This window comes from Parambassis ranga, chromosome 1, assembly GCF_900634625.1.
Source record: "Parambassis ranga chromosome 1, fParRan2.1, whole genome shotgun sequence".
NCBI lineage: Eukaryota > Metazoa > Chordata > Actinopteri > Ambassidae > Parambassis > Parambassis ranga.
Window position 1 is genome coordinate 8,358,676 of NC_041022.1, and position 17,184 is coordinate 8,375,859.

Below are 17,184 nucleotides of genomic sequence, written 5' to 3' on the forward strand. Positions count from 1 at the left end.
CACATATCTGTGTGTGTGTGTGTGACTTTCTAGAGTTTACATGCTGTGCGTGTGTGTGTCCAGTTTCATCTGCAGCATTCCCACACACACACAGAAACACACCCACACCTACAGTAAATTGCCAGTAAAACAGAGGCGTGCTCAGGTTTCTCTCACTCTGAGCTGTTCATCCATCATGAGAGCTGCAAGACTTGTTTTTCTGGGACTTCTACTCATCTGCGTGACAGCAGGTAACAAAGCAAATTTTGACATTTGCATTTTATTTGAGGAAGTTCTCAGGTATTATAGTGTATGTCAGCAGGAGCAATGTCTGTTTTATAAAGCAAAGATTGACATATTTTTAAAGTTTACGGCAGAGGTAGCTCTCTACAATGTCTAAAACTATATCAATTCATCAGATTATATCATTATACATACAAATGTTTCATAGGCACTTTTCAGTCTAACATATACTTACATACAGGACAATTACATGCAGTTCCCTGACATCAGTATTACATTAGTAGATGATATCACTGTTTTATTTGTTATTTATTTTCTTCGATAGATTAATAGAGGATTAATCGGTTTTTGTTTCCTGCTTGCTGCATCAAAGCTGGCTTTTACAGCGTCATGAAGTGACATGTTTGTTTGTTTTAAAGGTGCAGAGAAGACCTCTGAGCATATGAGAAAGGTGACATAATATAGAGACTAGTTATTTTGTATAGGAATGAATGAGTTTACTGTGTGTGAATGTCTCCTGTGGGCGTCTTATCTTATGTCTCCTTTTCTGGCAGCCTTTCTGCCCTAACGTGGAGGAGATTGTGGCGTGCCCTCTGAACCTTTCTCCTGTGTGCGGCAGCGATGGAAACACTTATGCCAACGAGTGTACCCTGTGTGCTCAGAGGCAGTGAGTACACACAGCTGCTCCACACACATTGCATTCACATCAACTTGGTTGGCTAAATTGATTTTTTTTTTTTTTTTTGGGTGGGGGGGTTGGTCGCCCTCTGGTGGTGAAATAATTTTTTCTTAATTTTAGTGACAGGTCTGATTTTCCAGAAAGAATCCTCTGACCGGCCTCATTTTCTCTTTATTAACCCACACTGACACTAACCCCCAGCTGACAGAATGAATGTCATGATTTTCTCTTTAGAACAACCAAGATGGACATTTTGGTCGTCAAGGAGGAGGGCTGCTGAGCGCCGAGGCTGGTGATGTCACCACCAAACAGCCAATCAGGAGCTGACCATGAAGCAAAAAGGAACATTTACAATGATTCCAACTGTCCTAAACATGCGCAATGACCAATAAATCACTTTTTAAGGCAGCAATACCCATGTGGTGTTTTTCCTTTTGTCTTTACAAATACAATTAGTTTTAAGCTAATATCATGACGAGAAATAGAGAAAAGCAAATAAAAGTTTATTTAATGACTTATCTCGTGCATTCCTTTGTGCCAGCACAAGGTGAGCGCCCGGTCGGTTATCAGCGTTGGTGAGTTAACTGTTTACCCTCCTTTCACTGAGTAACACAGCGGTCGATATTACTGCTGTGTTTCTTACAGAGAGAGAGAGAGAGCGAGAGAGAGAACAAAGCGCCGGCAGAAAAAGGACAAAACACACATGTAAAAACCAAGAGATATGATTTGTTGAGGTCAAAGGTCAAATGTGTGAGTCACATGATTGAAACCGGGAAATGGAGAAGTGACAACAGTCCATAACAGCTGCTCCTGACTTCAGCAGAAACACAGCTTTTCTCTTTAAACAATGGAGTCATTGCTCATGATGAGACACTCACAGGATCATGTGTAAGTACACTGTGTTACAGACGCTCATCATGTTCTGTTTAGGAGGAACGTGAAGCTGAAGTTATGGATGCGTTATGTGTTTTTTAACGGTTAATGATTTGCAGGTTGCTCGGTGCAGTAGTTACTCTCAGCTGCTTCTTCTTCTCTGTACATCACGTTCATGTTCATTCTGTCACAGTTTCTCCAATGACTCCGTAGTTCAGGACTGTCAAAATACAATCTCTGTGGATCTCCTGCATCTTTCACTCATTCCTGCAGTAAGTCATCATCATGTCATTCTAACCTGAACACATAGACAAACAAGCTGATCCACAAGTAATGCCCTTATTTATAGAGACATCTTGTTTTAAAGTGTTTGCCCCGAAGTGGCATAATAAGCCAACCTGTTTGATGTCAAACTACACACAAACACAGTGTTGGATGTGGTGATAGAGGCAGATGCTGATGTAGTGTCAAATGTTTAGAGTACCATTAAAGCAGAAAAGTGCAGACAATTATCCTTTTGACAATGTCTTTCCTGGTTCAGAGATTTGAACTGATAACTGAAGCCAGTTCTCAATCTGTGGTAAATCAGTGATTGCAGTAGTGTGTGTATTATGTACTGATATCTTGTCGTACAGGCGATGATTGCAGGAGTGCTGTCATTCCTCCAGAGAAGGGCCCAAAGACTGGGCATTGACCACAGACTGCCCTTCCTGCGGGGTCGCTTTGGTATTGTGGTGTAAGTCAATGACAGCAGTGAAAATAAGAGGAAGAATTCACAGTATTATAACCTTTATAATGGCTTTACTTCTATTCCTGTAATATTTTCTGACCAGGCCTTTGGACACTATAGGCAGCCTCAGTAACCGTTGGTCCTATGGCTTTGCATTTGGTGCCGTGTCAAGCAGCGTCCTGCTGCTCTTCTCTGAACAATACATCCCCTTCACTGTCCCGCCCTGGGCCAGAGGTACAAAACATCCTCCTCCAACATTATTTACCATGAGGATGCAAGCAGCTGATGTTCTCTGACTGTTATCCTCAGCTATTGTGTACCTGATCGGAGCTTTGGAAGTGGGCCTGGCGTATTTCCCTTTCTTCGCCTGCCTGTCCACACCGTTCAGAATGGCCGGGGCAGTCCTGGGAATTCTCTACTCTCTGCCCTGGTAAATATTCATATTATATTCGTTTATATTAGAGACGGGCCTTTGTCACATGCTTCTGTTCTTCATCCCAGGATCATCGTTACAGTGTGGGACACAATCACCTGTCCCAATGGTAAGGTAGGTGAGTATGTAACCTGCCACAGAGCATCCTGCATAACATAACTTACACTAATCAATTAGCTGGAAATGAGTCACAAACATACATTAATAAATAAGTTTGTATGTTTTTAAAGGTTTTGGGCAAATACCAGAAGGTGATCGTGCAGTGGCCGTGTATCCTCTCCCTCATTTTCCTCCTGGGGCGATTTATCTACATGCTGGTTAAAGCTGTTCGGATACGGCAGCAGCTGGAGCCAGAGGTCAGCACACCTGATGCACATACATTAGAACTTTAACCTTTTTTTATATTCTTGCTTGACCTAAGACGCCTTTTAATTGATCCTAACATGATGAATGTATTAGCAGGACACTGAGGAGCTGATCGAGGTGCACCAGGTGAACCATGTGAAGAGACTGCTGAGGAAAACACCCAAACACAGGCAGGATACCGGTTTGATGTGCTCTTTACATTAGTGTTTATCGGTACAGAGTGTTTTTGACCCTCTCTTCTGTATCACAGTAAGCCTCTCAGCTGGTTTCAGCGCAGAGTGTACGAGTGGGATCCCTACTTCAAGTTCCCCAACAGGATCATTGGCACTGTTATTATATCCCTCGTAGGCCTGTATACGGTAAAAAAAACACCAACATGTCTATTTTCTTCCACTTAGTGCAAACCCTTTGCTGTATTGATCTGATGTTTTGTTCCTGCCATTTTCTCTAGATGACTCTTGCGGACTACAGTCTCAGTAATGTTGTCTTTGACAAAGTGGACAAATGGAAGAACACACTGGAATACCTGGTTGAGTCCTGTAATGAGACTGAAACACTGGGAGCCATGATACCACAGCTGGAAGAATTTGTACACGTAGCCAGGAGTGAGTCAAAGATTTACCTATACTTGCTGTGAATGTGTGAAGCAGATCTGAGAGACGATTCCTTTTGTTAGAACTGATCAGGACCAACAGGGGTCAGAAAGAAATGACCAGATTAAAAACCTGCTTTTGTTTGTTTTCTCTTTATCTTAGAGTCGTGGCTGGCCACCACCATCTTTGCCAGTATGAACTCTGTCGCCTATACCTTCCATATTTTGGCGTGTTACAGGTAAGAGACTTTTATAAAATGTTGAATCGAAGTTTCCCTTAACTGGTGGACGTATCGTCTCCTTGTAGGAAACACCTGAAGAGACTGTGGAAAGGACAGAGGGGTTTTATTCCAGAGAGGTTTCACAACCCCAGCTCTGCCATCAGTGTAGTAAGTAAAACACACATTCAAACAAGAGGTAAATGATTCAGGGATAAACACGCTTCAGGGTGGTGACACATTATTAGTATTTCCCACATATTGGAAGCAACATGGCAAGAAGTGTGGCCTCAAAAGTGTGTGCACATGAGTGTGTGTCATTCAAATGTGAAGAAAATCTGAATACACAAACAGACAGACATTTGTGTGGGAATGTTATTCTGCGTCTCTTTTATTGAACATGTTTTTTTTGGTTTTTTTACAGGCTTCTATTGCAAGATACTCTGGATGGCAAATAGCTTTTACACTGTGGGGTAAGATCATAAATAATTGATTCACACTCTGTGCTTTTAAAACAAGATTTATTTATATGTATAGACAGATAGATATTCTACACTGACAGACTACAGCTAAGCATGCCAACATGGAGTTTAAACTGCAAAGGGTACATTTTGTTTCAGCAATATAGCCTTCAAGGAGCTAGAGTGCCCTCTGCTGGACAAACCACGCAATGACACCATATTTAAAATAATTTTTCCCCCCTTGTATTACAGTATGTGACATTGGCCAACAATATCAGCTATATTACTATAAGTAATCAAATGCATCAATACAGGAAGCTCCAGTTTAAATTACAGGCTTAGTAATTAACCCCTTAAATGTGATTACAGTTTTTCTTCCTCTCACTAGGCTACCTGATTGTTCACTTTGTCCACTTCCTGTTGGCTCTGCTGCTGGTCTATGCGCTGGTTCTTCCTATACAGCATGGAAAAGCACTGACCATGCTCACCAACCTGGGGATCATAGTGTAAGGTTATTATTTGAGTATATAAATAGGTGGATACACTGATTTTTTTTTAACTTTTTCTCTTTTGTGCCTTTTCGTGACAGTCTGACCATCGGCCTGGTGATCAGCTTTGTGATTCTTCAAGTGGTTCTGGTTCAGATCTTCTTTCTTCAGGACAAATTGTCTCCCACAGATAAGCAGAAACCTCTGGCTCTCAACAACAGGTGGGTAAAGGGTTGAACTTTTGGAACAAGCAGACAGAGAATTACATTCAAATCAAAAAGAAACATGTGGCCGATCAGATTAATACCATTTAATTATAAGTTTAATCTATATGCTCCCCAGGAAGGCCTTCCACTGCTTCAACTACTTCTTCTTCTTCTACAACGTGGTGATGGGAATCAGCAACTGCATACTGAGACTGCTCACCAGCATTGTGGTGGGGACGTGGCTGGTGTCCCGCATAGACAGGACCATTATGCAGAGGGGATATGAAAACATGGACGCTGGTAAGTTTACATTCAACACGATCGAAACAACAACAGTATAAATCTAACTGTATCTCTTATATTCTAGGCTACAGCACGTGGATCGGGATGATCTTTGCTGACCATTATCACAATAATCCAGTCATGGTGTGTTTCTGTCAGCTGCTGGTTTCTAAAACACTTGTGAGACACAATACATCTGCATACTCCACGTTCAGCAACACTCCACCAGGTCAGTAACATTTGATTTCACATCTGCAATTTAGCTGTGAGCTTTCGAACTAATCTTTTTTCTTTCTTCTTCTAAATCATCATTTCCAGAATCCCCTGTGAACAGTAGGGTCAGGAGGCGCTGGGCGTTGCTTTACACCCTTCTAAGAAACCCTCATCTGATCCTGCTCAGAAAGCACCATCTTTCAACTTCTTCATCATTAGCAACATCCCCATCATCCCCATCGGACACAGTGGTGCGGGCTTGGGTGATGGCATCTCAAGCACAGAGCCGCCAGACAGTGTTACCACCAGAGATCATAGTCACACAAGCAGAAGAATCTTAAAATGCACCTCTGGATTCTGGTTTGTCAGAAATATCAGCTGACAATGATGTGGCCTTTAATGGTGGCACTCTATATTGACTTTATGAAGTCTTCAAAAGTACAATGTAGGTCAATTCCCCAAGATTCCCCATTTTGTTCTATTTGGCAGCACAAATAGCAATAATCCGTCATTGCAGGTGTGCTTTTTTCCCAGAAATCCAAACAGTGTCTTTGTGAAATAGCCAAGCTAAGACTCACACATGCAGCTTGCATTGCATTGCCACTTTACACTTTAAATAAAGATCACAGGGGTATAGAACGAAGCTATTCTGCTTGTTACTTTGTGTATGATCTGACTCTTATTAATGTTCATAAATGGGTAAAATCGCATGTTTTGAGCAATTTATTTGGTTAAATTCATAGTAATAACTTTGAAAGTCAAGTTTCTGACTGCACCTGAAGGCAGCATATTGTTAAATTTAAACGATTCATGATTTCATTTTTTTTTTTAAAAGGACATGATTTGGCTACTCCAGCATTGATATTACTACATTAGATTTGATTTTAAATGTTTCATTCAATTTGTTAAAATTGTGACGCAGAAACAGGAAGTGTAATTTTGAACTTGGTGGCGTTACCTGCCTGTAACTTTAGTGTCGAAGACAAGGACAGTTGACAAGCGTATACAGGTATTCCTAACATTTAGACATCCCAATGTGTTACGATAGATGTATATTAACTTTACTGTACAGATGAATTTGGCTGGTGTAATAAAAGTCAACTTTGGAGCGAAATTTCAATATTTATTTTTACGGCTAGCTGCAAACGCGTTGTCTTAAGCTAACTGTTAGCTACGGACTTCCGCCCACACTGGCCTCATCTTCCTCAGTGATTATTTCTGCATTTTAGCTATGCAGCGGTTCGAGCCAGTCTAGGATTGCGTGAAACGGTACTCAACTTTCCCCATGTGGCTTTCCTCACCGATAGCACCGTATGTTCCGCCTGTTTTGCTACGCCTTCCTGGCTAAACACCAAGAGTTTGCAATCGAAATGCTAACATAAGACGCGAAATTAGCTGCTAAGGCCCCTTTCGGCCCACACATTTCACCCTGCTAACAACTCATTAGCTAAATGTGATTCTCTGGTTAGCTAACGACTTTCCTTAAAACTGTTAAATGTCATAAAATGAGTGGACGCACTTTAGTAGAGGCCTCATTGAAGCAGTGTTATGTGTGTTTTCTGTTTGCATATAGACCCCGTGTAGTTATATTGAAACACCTAGTCACCAAAAATATTCCTGTTTCTAAAGAAGTCTGATCTTGTGTTGTTAATGCTGTGTTGTTTGTCTGTCAGTCCCTGTTTATCAAGATGCTGGACAGTGAGTCTGTCAAAAAATTACTCAGGTCTGTCCTGCAGTCCTCCAAGGAGGGCGTTCCTATTGACAGAGTACAGTCAGAGTTCAGCTCTATGTGTGGAGAGAGGATCCCACTGGTGACACTGGGCTACTCAAAGCTGGAGGACTATCTCAGAAGTATTCCCTCTGTGGTGCGTCTGGAGCACCGCATGGGTGAGGTGAGTACTGAAGATCATTTATTCAGTCTGATTGCTTTTTACCTCTTTTCTGCAGCAGTGTTCTCAATGTTTACATGGTTTGTCTACTCCGTCTACTCCGTAGCTGAGATGCTTTGCTGCAGTGTGTCGGGAGACGGCACACATCGCTGAACTTGTTGCCAAACAGAAGAGCTCTAAGAAATCTGGTCGCTCCCAATTTGTCAACTGCAGGATGAGATTCAGACCTTCCAACCTCTACATGCTCAGTGGTAGGAGCTCTGTATTGGACATATTAGGAATGTCAAACAGACTTTATATAGTGCTAGATTTAGATTTAGCTTTAAAGAGCAGCTAGGTTTCATGACATATAAAAAAATCACAAATATGCACAAATCACCTGGATCAGACCAGTCAGTGTTCTGTCAGGCATTCCTAGCAGGTGTGCCAGTTTTTTTTTACCTGAATGTTCTCCTTACAAGGATATCAAAGCTAACAGACGGTTACTTGCTGGCTGTTTCCTCTCAGGTAATCCGTTAATCTGATTGAATGACGTCACCTTAGAATAGATTGTGACGGACATGATTTTTTTCCATCACCTTTCAAGTGTTGTTGTGGAAGTGCTTGTTCATTCCCAACCGTTTCCTAAACCAACCTCCCAGATGGTTCAATTGAACAAATCATCTGGTGTATCAGATTATCGTAGGCTTAGTGCACATAGCTTTCTAATATAGAAATAAGAGGTGGAAACGTATCCTTCTGAGTGATCACTCAGCCTTTTTTTTCTTCTTCCCTCTAATCTGATCTATTATCATTCTTTCTATCTTTAAGTGAAGCCAAGGTCTTCTCTTCGCCAGCCCTCGTCTGGCAGTACCTCTAGCTGGACAGCAAACCGTTATGTGCCTCGTGGTGGCCATAGAGCTGTCAGTGCTTCAGGAGACTACAGGTACACATAATTGATATTGTAGTATTTGTAAAGCTGTGATGAGCTATAGCTTAATTTACTTGTGGTACAAGCCAAGGGTATGTATGTCTAATACATTTCCTGGGATCTTTGCATGTCTTCTTCTTCATAAACATCAGGCAGTTTGATAAGAGGTTAAGCTCCACTGTTCCTGTTCAACACAGACCGCCTGTGTCCCAACCAACTATACAACAGAAGATCATAACTAACAGGTAACCATAAACAAAGTCAAACTCATCTCAAAAGATGTGTTTTCTGTAAATAATTATAAGAGCATGGTCTGCACATTTTATTTCAGACTTACAGACAAGATAGGATTAGAATATGTGGCTATTTTATATAAGTGATTTAAAAAGAGCACAAAATGATTTGAATGCACCCCTGTTTAACTTATTGATGCATCAAGAACTACACCTAGTTCACATGAAAATGCTTAAAGACTGTTCTGTTGCAAACAGGACAGAAAACAGCATGGTCAATGGCAACAATGCCAGAGGTATGTGGAATGTTTTTTTTAATCACTCGCCTCATTAGTTTCAGAATAACTCACAACCAGCTAAAGTCATATCAAAAATTAACCTCTGCGTTATTTTTCAGAGACGTCTTCTAAACAAGTTTCCAGGCCCAGTAAATCCCAGTCAAAGGTAGACTATTTCAGTGAAAGTCTCATAATAAGTACAGAGCACATAGTATCAGTCTTTAAATAATAATTTAGCACACGTAATCAATTATGTCTTCATCCAGTGTAGTCTGTATAATGTGGAGCTGGTGCAGAGCAGAATAAGACAAGTTCTGGAGAAGTACTGCAGTGGACTGTGGATGTTGAAGCTGTCAGAAGTCTACAGCAAAATGTTCAGTGAGAAGCTCCATCCTCAGGTGCTTATAGACCTCCCAAAGTGGACAGACATCTGTCTGGTGAGTCTGTTGCTGAAGGTACCCTATTAAAAAGGAAATAATAATAAAATGTAGGTACTTGCAGCTCAGACTTGGTGAAAATGTTATTTTTTTTTGTCTCATTCACTGGCTTCCACAGGTGGAGCAGCCTTCTGTCAATAGCCACGCTGACTCACTGATCTACCCTCCTCTGCCTCCCAAGCCCCCTACGGTCCCTTTGAATAGCACCACCAACACTTGTCCAACATCCTCCACCTGTTCAACATCCTCCACTTGTGCAACATCCTCCACCTGTCCAACATCCTCCACCTGTCCAACCACCATTTCTGCGCCCATTTCTACACAACGCTTAACACTCAGCCAGGATTCCTCCCCTCCCCTCTCCCTCCCTGTGCCTAAACCTAGAGTTTCCCCAGGAAGCCCCTTGGTGAAGCCCACTTTTGTTTTTTCTCCACAACCTGTTGTTGCCTCCTCAGGAAAGCTCTTGTCCCCAGTCACATTACGAAGCCCAGCCCTTGTTCCCCAGCTGCCCCCATTTATCAATGCCAACAGTAGATGTGAGTCAGAGCACAACTACTCACCTGCCACTACCCACAACCAATGCACTGAGCCCGCAGCCTCTACACAGCCTCGCATGGCATCAACCAGCACTTCTGTAGTAGCATCCTCTTTCCAACAAGGCTGTGACGTTTCACTTCTTTTAAGGGCCACAGTCTCTGCTCCCTCCCATTCTGCCCCTTGTCCCCAGTCTGCTGTCAGCGTGTCAGCTGAGGTGCGCCAGAGAATAAAGGAGGTTCTTGCCGTGTACAACTCTGGCTTGTGGGCCCATGCTTTGCCTCAGATTTTTATGGACATGTACAAGATGCCTTTTCCTGAACATATACTGGAAAACTTGTCTCTTTTGCTTGATATATGCTCTGTGGAGTACCCCATCCCAAACAACAAGAAGAAGGTAAGCATTAGGTGGCACATTGTAATTGAGTTAACAAAATAGACTTTTTGTCTCGGTAGAGAGAATGTGAACTAGAAGATTTTTTTAATCCTCACAGTTAACGCTGATTTAGACCGGTGATGAGAGAACACTGCTGTAACAATTTCCACTCCAGTTCTGGAGTCTTGTCTTTCAGTGAGTCTGTTGGTGATGTACTGCAATTTCTTGTGGTCAGGCCATCCTGTATTACTCCAGCAGAGCAGACGTGGAACCCACAGATGGCCAAGAAACACAACAGGGCAGAAGTCATCCCCTCCCTTCTGGTCTAGAGGTTATTGGTCCAGTGGTTCCTCCTTTTCTGCTTTTTCCCTCAATGCAGTATCCCTCTGTGCTGGTTACTGAGGCCAAGAGTAGCAATGCTGTCACTATAAGGTAGGTTACATTGTTAATAATGCAGACTTGTTAATTGCATTTCCCATTATTTAATCCATTATATTGTTGCCATGTGTATAATATAGCAAAGAGCTAATGTTGACATCTGTTTGGAAGAAACTGAACATCTTTTACAATCTGTAGTGAAATCATGTGATCTGCAGGTGTGTTTATTAGGTTGCTACTCTGTCCCATTTAATTAAGGTGTTAAGGAAGGGTTAACAGGGCCTGGCAGATGATTTCAGTAAACAGCTTGATTATGTTGCAGAGTTACTTGGTTAAAAAACAAGTACCTGCAACAACATCTTTGTGCTGTTTCCTTTAAAGCAGTATTAAGTAAACGGTTTAAGGTCTCTTCAGGTATGTAGGCGAAGACTACTCCAACGCCCAGGAAGCTATGGAGGAAGCCATGCAATCCTTCTACAGCCAAAGCTCCAAGCAACATCTTCTATCCAACCTCACTGTTGGACAGCTCACAGCAGTCAGAGGGGATGATGGAGATGAGCTGACCAGAGGACAGGTCTTGGAGGCCATTGACCCCAGCAAAGTCAAGGTAACTTGCTTTCTTTTCTTGTTGCATTTATTTAGTAAAGTGATTTATTGTAAAAGCACCATAAATACCTTAGCCATCAGCCAGTGCTTTCACATCTAAAGAGCTCTCTCTCTGTCAGGTATACTACATGGACTATGGCTTCTCTGTGGAGACCAATAAGTCCAATCTGCTAGAGCTGCATCCGGACTTTCTCTCTCTGCCCTTTCAAGCCACTAATGTCATGCTTGCAGGTACATAGGGAATAAAGACATGATTTTTTTTTACTGTTTTACTGATGTCGGTGAACAAAACATCTTAACATCTTAATTTTTATTTAAACAAGAGACCACTTTTTACTCTTGCTCCATCTTTATTAATCTTCCTCTCAGGTCTAGAGGCATTCAGCTCCAATCCACTGGTGCTTTCTTCACTGGACAAGTTGGCAGTTGGGAAGATCCTGCTGATGGAATCATTAAACCCATGTCAACAGAATGAGATGCTTGTGGCAGTGTTCTATGACACTTCGCAGGATGATGACGTCAACATCAACTCCACTTGCTTGAAAGCGCTACAGGACCCAACCATGAACAACCCCCTGGCTGTATGTTTACATTGGGCCAAAGAAAGCCTTCTTTTTGGGAGGCTTGTTTGTGTTCCAACGAATGGTTGCAAGTCAGAGTAGTTGTCATACTTTTTTTTACAAACTCTGTATTACCACAGAGTGGTGTAGTTGCACATTTTTTATGTCAATAGCTTGTGAAAACCTTTGTGCTACAGAAGTTGTTTTCTCAATTTCAATGGCATACATGTAACTTTCTGTGATGTCTGTAGGTGAATGGTACCTATCAGGGTGTGCGCATAACAAATGTACGTGCAGATGGTATCATGTATTGCCAGCTGCCCTCCAGAGGAGCTGCAAGACTGACCAAGTTACTGGAAGAAACTGAGACCTACTTCATCTCCCAGGTATACTTCAGAGAACTACGAATACATTTGAAGTTTGAGTGGTTTAATTGTGCCTAAAAAGATGTTGCTCTGATCTGGCTTTGATTTTGTAGTTCCGGTCACAAATGGGTTTTCTGTCTGTCCAGCAGTGACTGCTTTTTGCCTCCGTTTACTTACTGCCCGCTGTTACACACAACTCAAATTGACCTCTTCAAAACATTTTTTAATAAGTGTGATTGTTATTTCTCCCACTAGATGACATCCGAGTCCCTGGTGTCCAGACCTTTCACTGGAAAGGTCTGTCTTGCACGCTATAAAGGAAAGTGGGCCAGAGCAGAGGTATGAATCACAAATAAATAAGTTTTCAACAAGCTTAAAACTTGTGATCAGAATCAGAAGTACTTTATTTATCCCCAAGGGGAAATTCCTTTGTTGTTACAGACAAATAGAAATCAAAGATAAATTGAAATGTATAATAAATATCTAAATACCTAGATAGTATTTAAATTCCTGAGTTGTATCTAAAGAACAACATATTTACTATTTACATAGTAAAGAGCATGACATGAATATACCAGTATGTACAGTGTCTGAGTGTCTGTTACAGTTCAGAGTTCAGTAGTTTGATTGAGACAGGCAGGAATGACTTCTGTGTCTCTCAGTGGTGCATCGTGGGAGTCTGTTGCTGAACGAGCTCCTGTAGCTGGTCAGCACAGTGTGGAGTGGGTGGGAGGGACAGTCCAGTATGGTCTTTATTTTGGGCAACATCCTCCTCTGACACACCTCTGTCAGAGAGTCCAGGTCCTCTCCTACAACATGGCCAGCCTCCCTGATGATTCTGTTGAGTCTGTTTATGTCCCTCACCCTCAGACTGCTACCCCAGCAGACAACAGCATACATGATGGCACTGGCCACCACAGACTCATAGAACATCCGCAGCATCGTCCTGCAGATGTTGAAGGACCTCAGCTGCCTTAGTACTCTGGCCCTTCCTGTAAACAGAGTCCACGTTTTTACTCCAGTCCAGTTTGTGGTCTAAGTACATTCCCAGGTATGTACTTGTACTCCTCCACCACCTCCACACTGACCCCTTTGATGCTGGTAGGGGTCACTGGAGCCTTCCTTTGTCTTTGTCACATTGAGCAGTAGGTGGATGCTCTCGCTCGAGGTGACAAAGTTATCCACCACGGACCTGTACTTCCTCTCATCACCACCAGTAATACATCCAACCACTGCAGAGTCATCAGAGAATTTCTGGAGGTAGTAGGTCTGTGTGCAGTAGTTGAAGTCTGTGGTGTAGAGAGTGAAGAGGAAGGGAGAGAGGACGGTCCCCTGTGGAGCCCCGGTGTTTCTGATCAGTCTGTCTGATTGCCAGGAATATATGATGCAGAATATATAAAACTTACATTTCTTTTCTTTGGCTTGTAGATCACCAACATGTACAGCAACAGAGTAATGGAAATTCTCTTCATGGACATTGGTGTCCCAGCCACTGTGGAAGTCACTGATCTCAGAGAGATCCCACCTCGTTGTCTAAAAGACTTTGCCATCATCCCACCACAGGTCATTTGTTTTCCAGCCTCATGGCTTTAGTAGCCTCTTTTCTATTGTACTCAATAAGTGCACACACACAAAGATTCAAACGTGTGTTCTCCTCAGGCTATTAAATGTTGCATGGCTGACCTCCCTGTTCCAGAGGGAGACTGGAGCCCAGAGGCTGTTCTGAAGGTGAAGGAGGCAGTAATGGGCTCCGAAGACTGTAAAATGAAGGTAACAAAAAGTTTAACCAGCCTGGAAAAAAAGCCGCTTGATTGATTGGTGCTAAGAAACCATCTTGAGTAAGTACACTGAAACAGTGTTGTTGTATACCTTCATCATTTATGTATCCCCACCACTTGGTCCTTTAAAAGCTGCATGCAGAGGCGTCTTTCATCTGTCCAAATCCTTGAACTGTCCATTGGATAGCCATCACTTAACACCAGGCACAGCATACAAATATTATGCAACTGCCAATTGACTCAGTGACGGTAGCTGATTACAAAACCTTAACATATTGCCCAAGCCTATGACATGCTCTCTGTTTAATTGCTCAGGTTAGCTACTTGGTGGAACTCTATAAAGCAGTTATGTTCACTGTAAAGCCTCATACTGTATCCATAATGTCAGTAATGTTATGTTTTCTTCTTTTTCTAACTTGCATTTTTTTTAGATACTGAAGTTAGACCAGCACAAGGGCGACAAGCTGGTCTACATGTACCTGTTTATCGGTGTTGACAGTCAGGAGCTGCACAAGAGTGTCAACCATCAGCTGGCCCAGTTGGAGTTCTGGCAGAAACCCACATTGCAGGATAACAACAGTGTCATCAGCAACAGCGGCGATGCAGGTAGATCTGTACATGTGAATAATATATGGTAATAATATATAATACTATTATATCATATGAACAAATCCATCTTGAGTCTGGCATGGTAGCCCACAACAGTCTATGTTGAGATATTTGTTGTTTTTGGTGTGTATGTAAGAACATTGATGCTGACATTGAGCTCTCAGGGTGTTTTTACATGTAGCTGTATTTTCCAAATTTCAAGACCTCACTGCTCTAGTGGAGAGGCTGTCTCTTAGCAGCCAAGTCCCAACCCCCACTATTGAAACCCAGCAGGGGCAGAGAGCAGAAGAGGCCACCGCACTCAAAAATGAGATCCAGCCTCTTCCACTGCCTCCTCCACTGCAGCTCCCTCAGGTGTGTGCTAGATTTATTTAGAAGTTTGCTTAAAATAAATGGAAGTTGGCTTAAAAAAGGGTTTCTCATTACAATCTGGGATTGTGTTTTGTTTGGCTGGGATAATAGTACTGATTTAAAGTATTTTGTGCCTCTTGAGTTCCATTGTTATGCACATCTTCTTTAAATGTAAAATGTTTGGACTGTGTTTTGTTTAGAAACAGCAGAATGAAAGACAATAGAATAATAGAAAATCATTATCATTTTAGATTCATAATTTAAAATAAAAAAAAGAAACAATACCTTCAGCAGATTTTCAGATTAAATGCACTTTGTTTCCTTTCAGTCTGGGCAGAACATGGATGTGTATGTGCCAGTGGTGTGTCACCCTGGTTATTTTGTGCTGCAGCCGTGGCAGGATCTTCATAAGCTGGTGGTGCTGATGGGAGAGATGACTCTCTATTATAACGACACAGGGAAGAACCACACAACCCCACAGATCCAGAAGGGAGAGGTCTATGCAGCCCAGATAGACAAAAGGTGATTAAGGTGTTACATCACATGATGTGGGGAAAGATATTTCCCCTAGAGGGAAAATATCTTTTTGATTGCTCTGTTACATTATATAAGGATGTGCTTTGACATAAGTTAGTGACGTTAGTGAATGCATTGTGCCTTCGCCCAGTTGGTATCGTGTACAGGTGAAGGGGATTCTGCTTAAGGGGTTGGTTTCTGTCTATGAGCTGGACCACGGTAAACATGAGCTGGTCTCCAGGACTCTCATCCGGCCACTGATAGAGGAATTCAGACAGCTGCCCTTCCAGGCAATTGCTGCACAACTTGCTGGTGAGTTTCTGAGCTTTAAATGTTAAACTTGTTACATACTCCACGAGAACAGAGAAATTTGTTCTTACTCTCAGCACTCTGAGAAGAAAATGACATCACTTTCTTCTTGGAGTGGTGATTTGTGAGCTGTTGCAGCTTGTTCTGGGCAGAACTTTTTTCTTGGTCGTGTCTGAGAACTGTTGTGTGATTGGTCGGAATTTCCAAGCAGGCGCGGTGAATGTGGAGAAGCGGAAAAGCTTCAGATGCACAGAATCCACACAGGTCAAGTGTCTGCCAGACCTATTGTTCAATCTTTTAAAATGCTACAAGCACATATGCACCCACATCCCTGAACATTACCGGCTCGTTATCATCCCTCATTCAGGTAAACAATATGTGGGCAAGTAAGCAAAACCGTGGCACCAAATCATGCTCCTCCTCTACCTTCGGCCAGGTCACCCTTGTGAAAGAGATCCTGATCTCAATGGTTTTTATCTGGTTAAAGGTTAAATAAAAATGAATTGCAGTTTGATATTTACTTTTGAGATCAAGGCAGTGAAGCAATGATCTTGTTGATACGTATTCGAGCTTTTTTCAACCTTGGTAACACAGCCTGACGCAGCATGTGTCAACTTATTATTGTTGCTCGAACAGTCCGCTTGGTTTGTGTCCATCTACATCTATTTTTTTCCGCTGTTGATCATGCAGGTGTAACACAGCACCAGTGGTCAGAGGAGGCCTCCATGTTGTTCAGAAACCATGTGGAGAAACAAGCCCTGGTAGCCAAGGTGGAGAGCGTGCATGAGCCTTCGCAGGGTAAAAACGAGCTGTGGGAGTGCAGGCTGACGGTTTACCTGGTGGACACCACAGTAGAGAACAAGGATCTTTGGATTCACAGCATCATGGCTAACCTCGACAGGGAGCTTTCCACTGCTGCCTAAGATGTTGTGTTTACAAAACTGTGTTTAATTATCCAGCAGCCATTATTGTCTGGTCTACCACATAACTGGAACCAGTACACACGTACAATTAAAGATATGCTGTGTGTTTTGTGTTTTATGTAATTATTCTGTTTGTTCGTTGCTTGCTGTGCCCTTTGTTTGCAGTGATGTGGGTCATTTTGCACTTTGAGTTTGAAAAACAATCAGTTGAAACATGTTGAAGCATGTAGGTGTTCTTGGACTTAAAGCATGTCACCGCCAAGTTTAAGTTTGAATCGCATTCTCAGCGTTCTGGCAGTTTGTCTCAGGATGAACAACTGTACAATAAAATGTTATTTTAGGGAAGTATTTCATTTTCAGATCATTCAT

General features: G+C 42.2%; 3 protein-coding genes across 4 annotated transcripts; all 3 read left to right on the forward strand.

Moving 5' to 3' along the window:
• Window positions 1-94: 94 nt before the first annotated feature.
• spink4 (serine peptidase inhibitor, Kazal type 4) lies at window positions 95-1,315 on the forward strand. Its single transcript, XM_028409637.1, has 4 exons — window positions 95-230; window positions 642-673; window positions 777-889; window positions 1,136-1,315. Exons 1-4 carry the CDS (start codon window positions 176-178, stop codon window positions 1,179-1,181), a joined length of 246 nt encoding a protein of 81 aa, XP_028265438.1. The 5' UTR covers window positions 95-175; the 3' UTR covers window positions 1,182-1,315.
• Window positions 1,316-1,548: 233 nt separating this feature from the next.
• Window positions 1,549-6,406, forward strand: stra6l (STRA6-like). Of its 2 annotated transcripts, none has more exons than XM_028406173.1 (18): window positions 1,549-1,789; window positions 1,968-2,046; window positions 2,410-2,510; window positions 2,608-2,738; window positions 2,814-2,934; window positions 3,006-3,051; window positions 3,168-3,293; window positions 3,397-3,473; window positions 3,554-3,662; window positions 3,755-3,908; window positions 4,059-4,134; window positions 4,203-4,284; window positions 4,538-4,586; window positions 4,963-5,080; window positions 5,164-5,283; window positions 5,405-5,568; window positions 5,636-5,779; window positions 5,869-6,406. In XM_028406173.1, the coding sequence occupies exons 1-18, from the start codon at window positions 1,749-1,751 to the stop codon at window positions 6,102-6,104; spliced, it is 1,974 nt and encodes a 657-aa protein (XP_028261974.1). In that variant the 5' UTR covers window positions 1,549-1,748; the 3' UTR covers window positions 6,105-6,406. The 2 variants fall into 2 exon arrangements, with proteins under 2 accessions (XP_028261974.1, XP_028261983.1); XM_028406182.1 differs by having other exon boundaries at window positions 1,550-1,789; window positions 3,400-3,473.
• A 512-nt stretch (window positions 6,407-6,918) lies between these two features.
• On the forward strand, window positions 6,919-17,155 carry tdrd7a (tudor domain containing 7 a). The gene is made up of 21 exons (XM_028404497.1): window positions 6,919-7,655; window positions 7,759-7,903; window positions 8,463-8,577; window positions 8,715-8,807; window positions 9,054-9,091; window positions 9,193-9,239; window positions 9,340-9,510; window positions 9,629-10,441; window positions 10,656-10,852; window positions 11,213-11,405; window positions 11,524-11,635; window positions 11,774-11,985; window positions 12,216-12,350; window positions 12,585-12,668; window positions 13,758-13,892; window positions 13,989-14,099; window positions 14,539-14,713; window positions 14,919-15,070; window positions 15,396-15,589; window positions 15,735-15,895; window positions 16,583-17,155. Exons 1-21 carry the CDS (start codon window positions 7,452-7,454, stop codon window positions 16,813-16,815), a joined length of 3,720 nt encoding a protein of 1,239 aa, XP_028260298.1. The 5' UTR covers window positions 6,919-7,451; the 3' UTR covers window positions 16,816-17,155.
• Window positions 17,156-17,184: the final 29 nt, after the last annotated feature.

Excerpts from the sequence above, each read along its gene's own strand:
- stra6l (XM_028406173.1), top strand. The coding sequence starts at position 1,749 with ATGGAGTCATTGCTCATGATGAGACACTCACAGGATCATGT. Across the intron at positions 4,285-4,537 it reads CCAGCTCTGCCATCAGTGTA|GCTTCTATTGCAAGATACTC; the intron begins GTAAGTAAAACA and ends GTTTTTTTACAG. Across the intron at positions 5,569-5,635 it reads ATATGAAAACATGGACGCTG|GCTACAGCACGTGGATCGGG; the intron begins GTAAGTTTACAT and ends CTTATATTCTAG.
- spink4 (XM_028409637.1), top strand. The coding sequence starts at position 176 with ATGAGAGCTGCAAGACTTGTTTTTCTGGGACTTCTACTCATCTGCGTG. Across the intron at positions 231-641 it reads ACTCATCTGCGTGACAGCAG|GTGCAGAGAAGACCTCTGAG; the intron begins GTAACAAAGCAA and ends TTTGTTTTAAAG. Across the intron at positions 890-1,135 it reads ACCCTGTGTGCTCAGAGGCA|AACAACCAAGATGGACATTT; the intron begins GTGAGTACACAC and ends TTTTCTCTTTAG.
- tdrd7a (XM_028404497.1), top strand. The coding sequence starts at position 7,452 with ATGCTGGACAGTGAGTCTGTCAAAAAATTACTCAGGTCTGTCCTGCAG. Across the intron at positions 12,351-12,584 it reads AGACCTACTTCATCTCCCAG|ATGACATCCGAGTCCCTGGT; the intron begins GTATACTTCAGA and ends TTCTCCCACTAG. Across the intron at positions 15,896-16,582 it reads AATTGCTGCACAACTTGCTG|GTGTAACACAGCACCAGTGG; the intron begins GTGAGTTTCTGA and ends TTGATCATGCAG.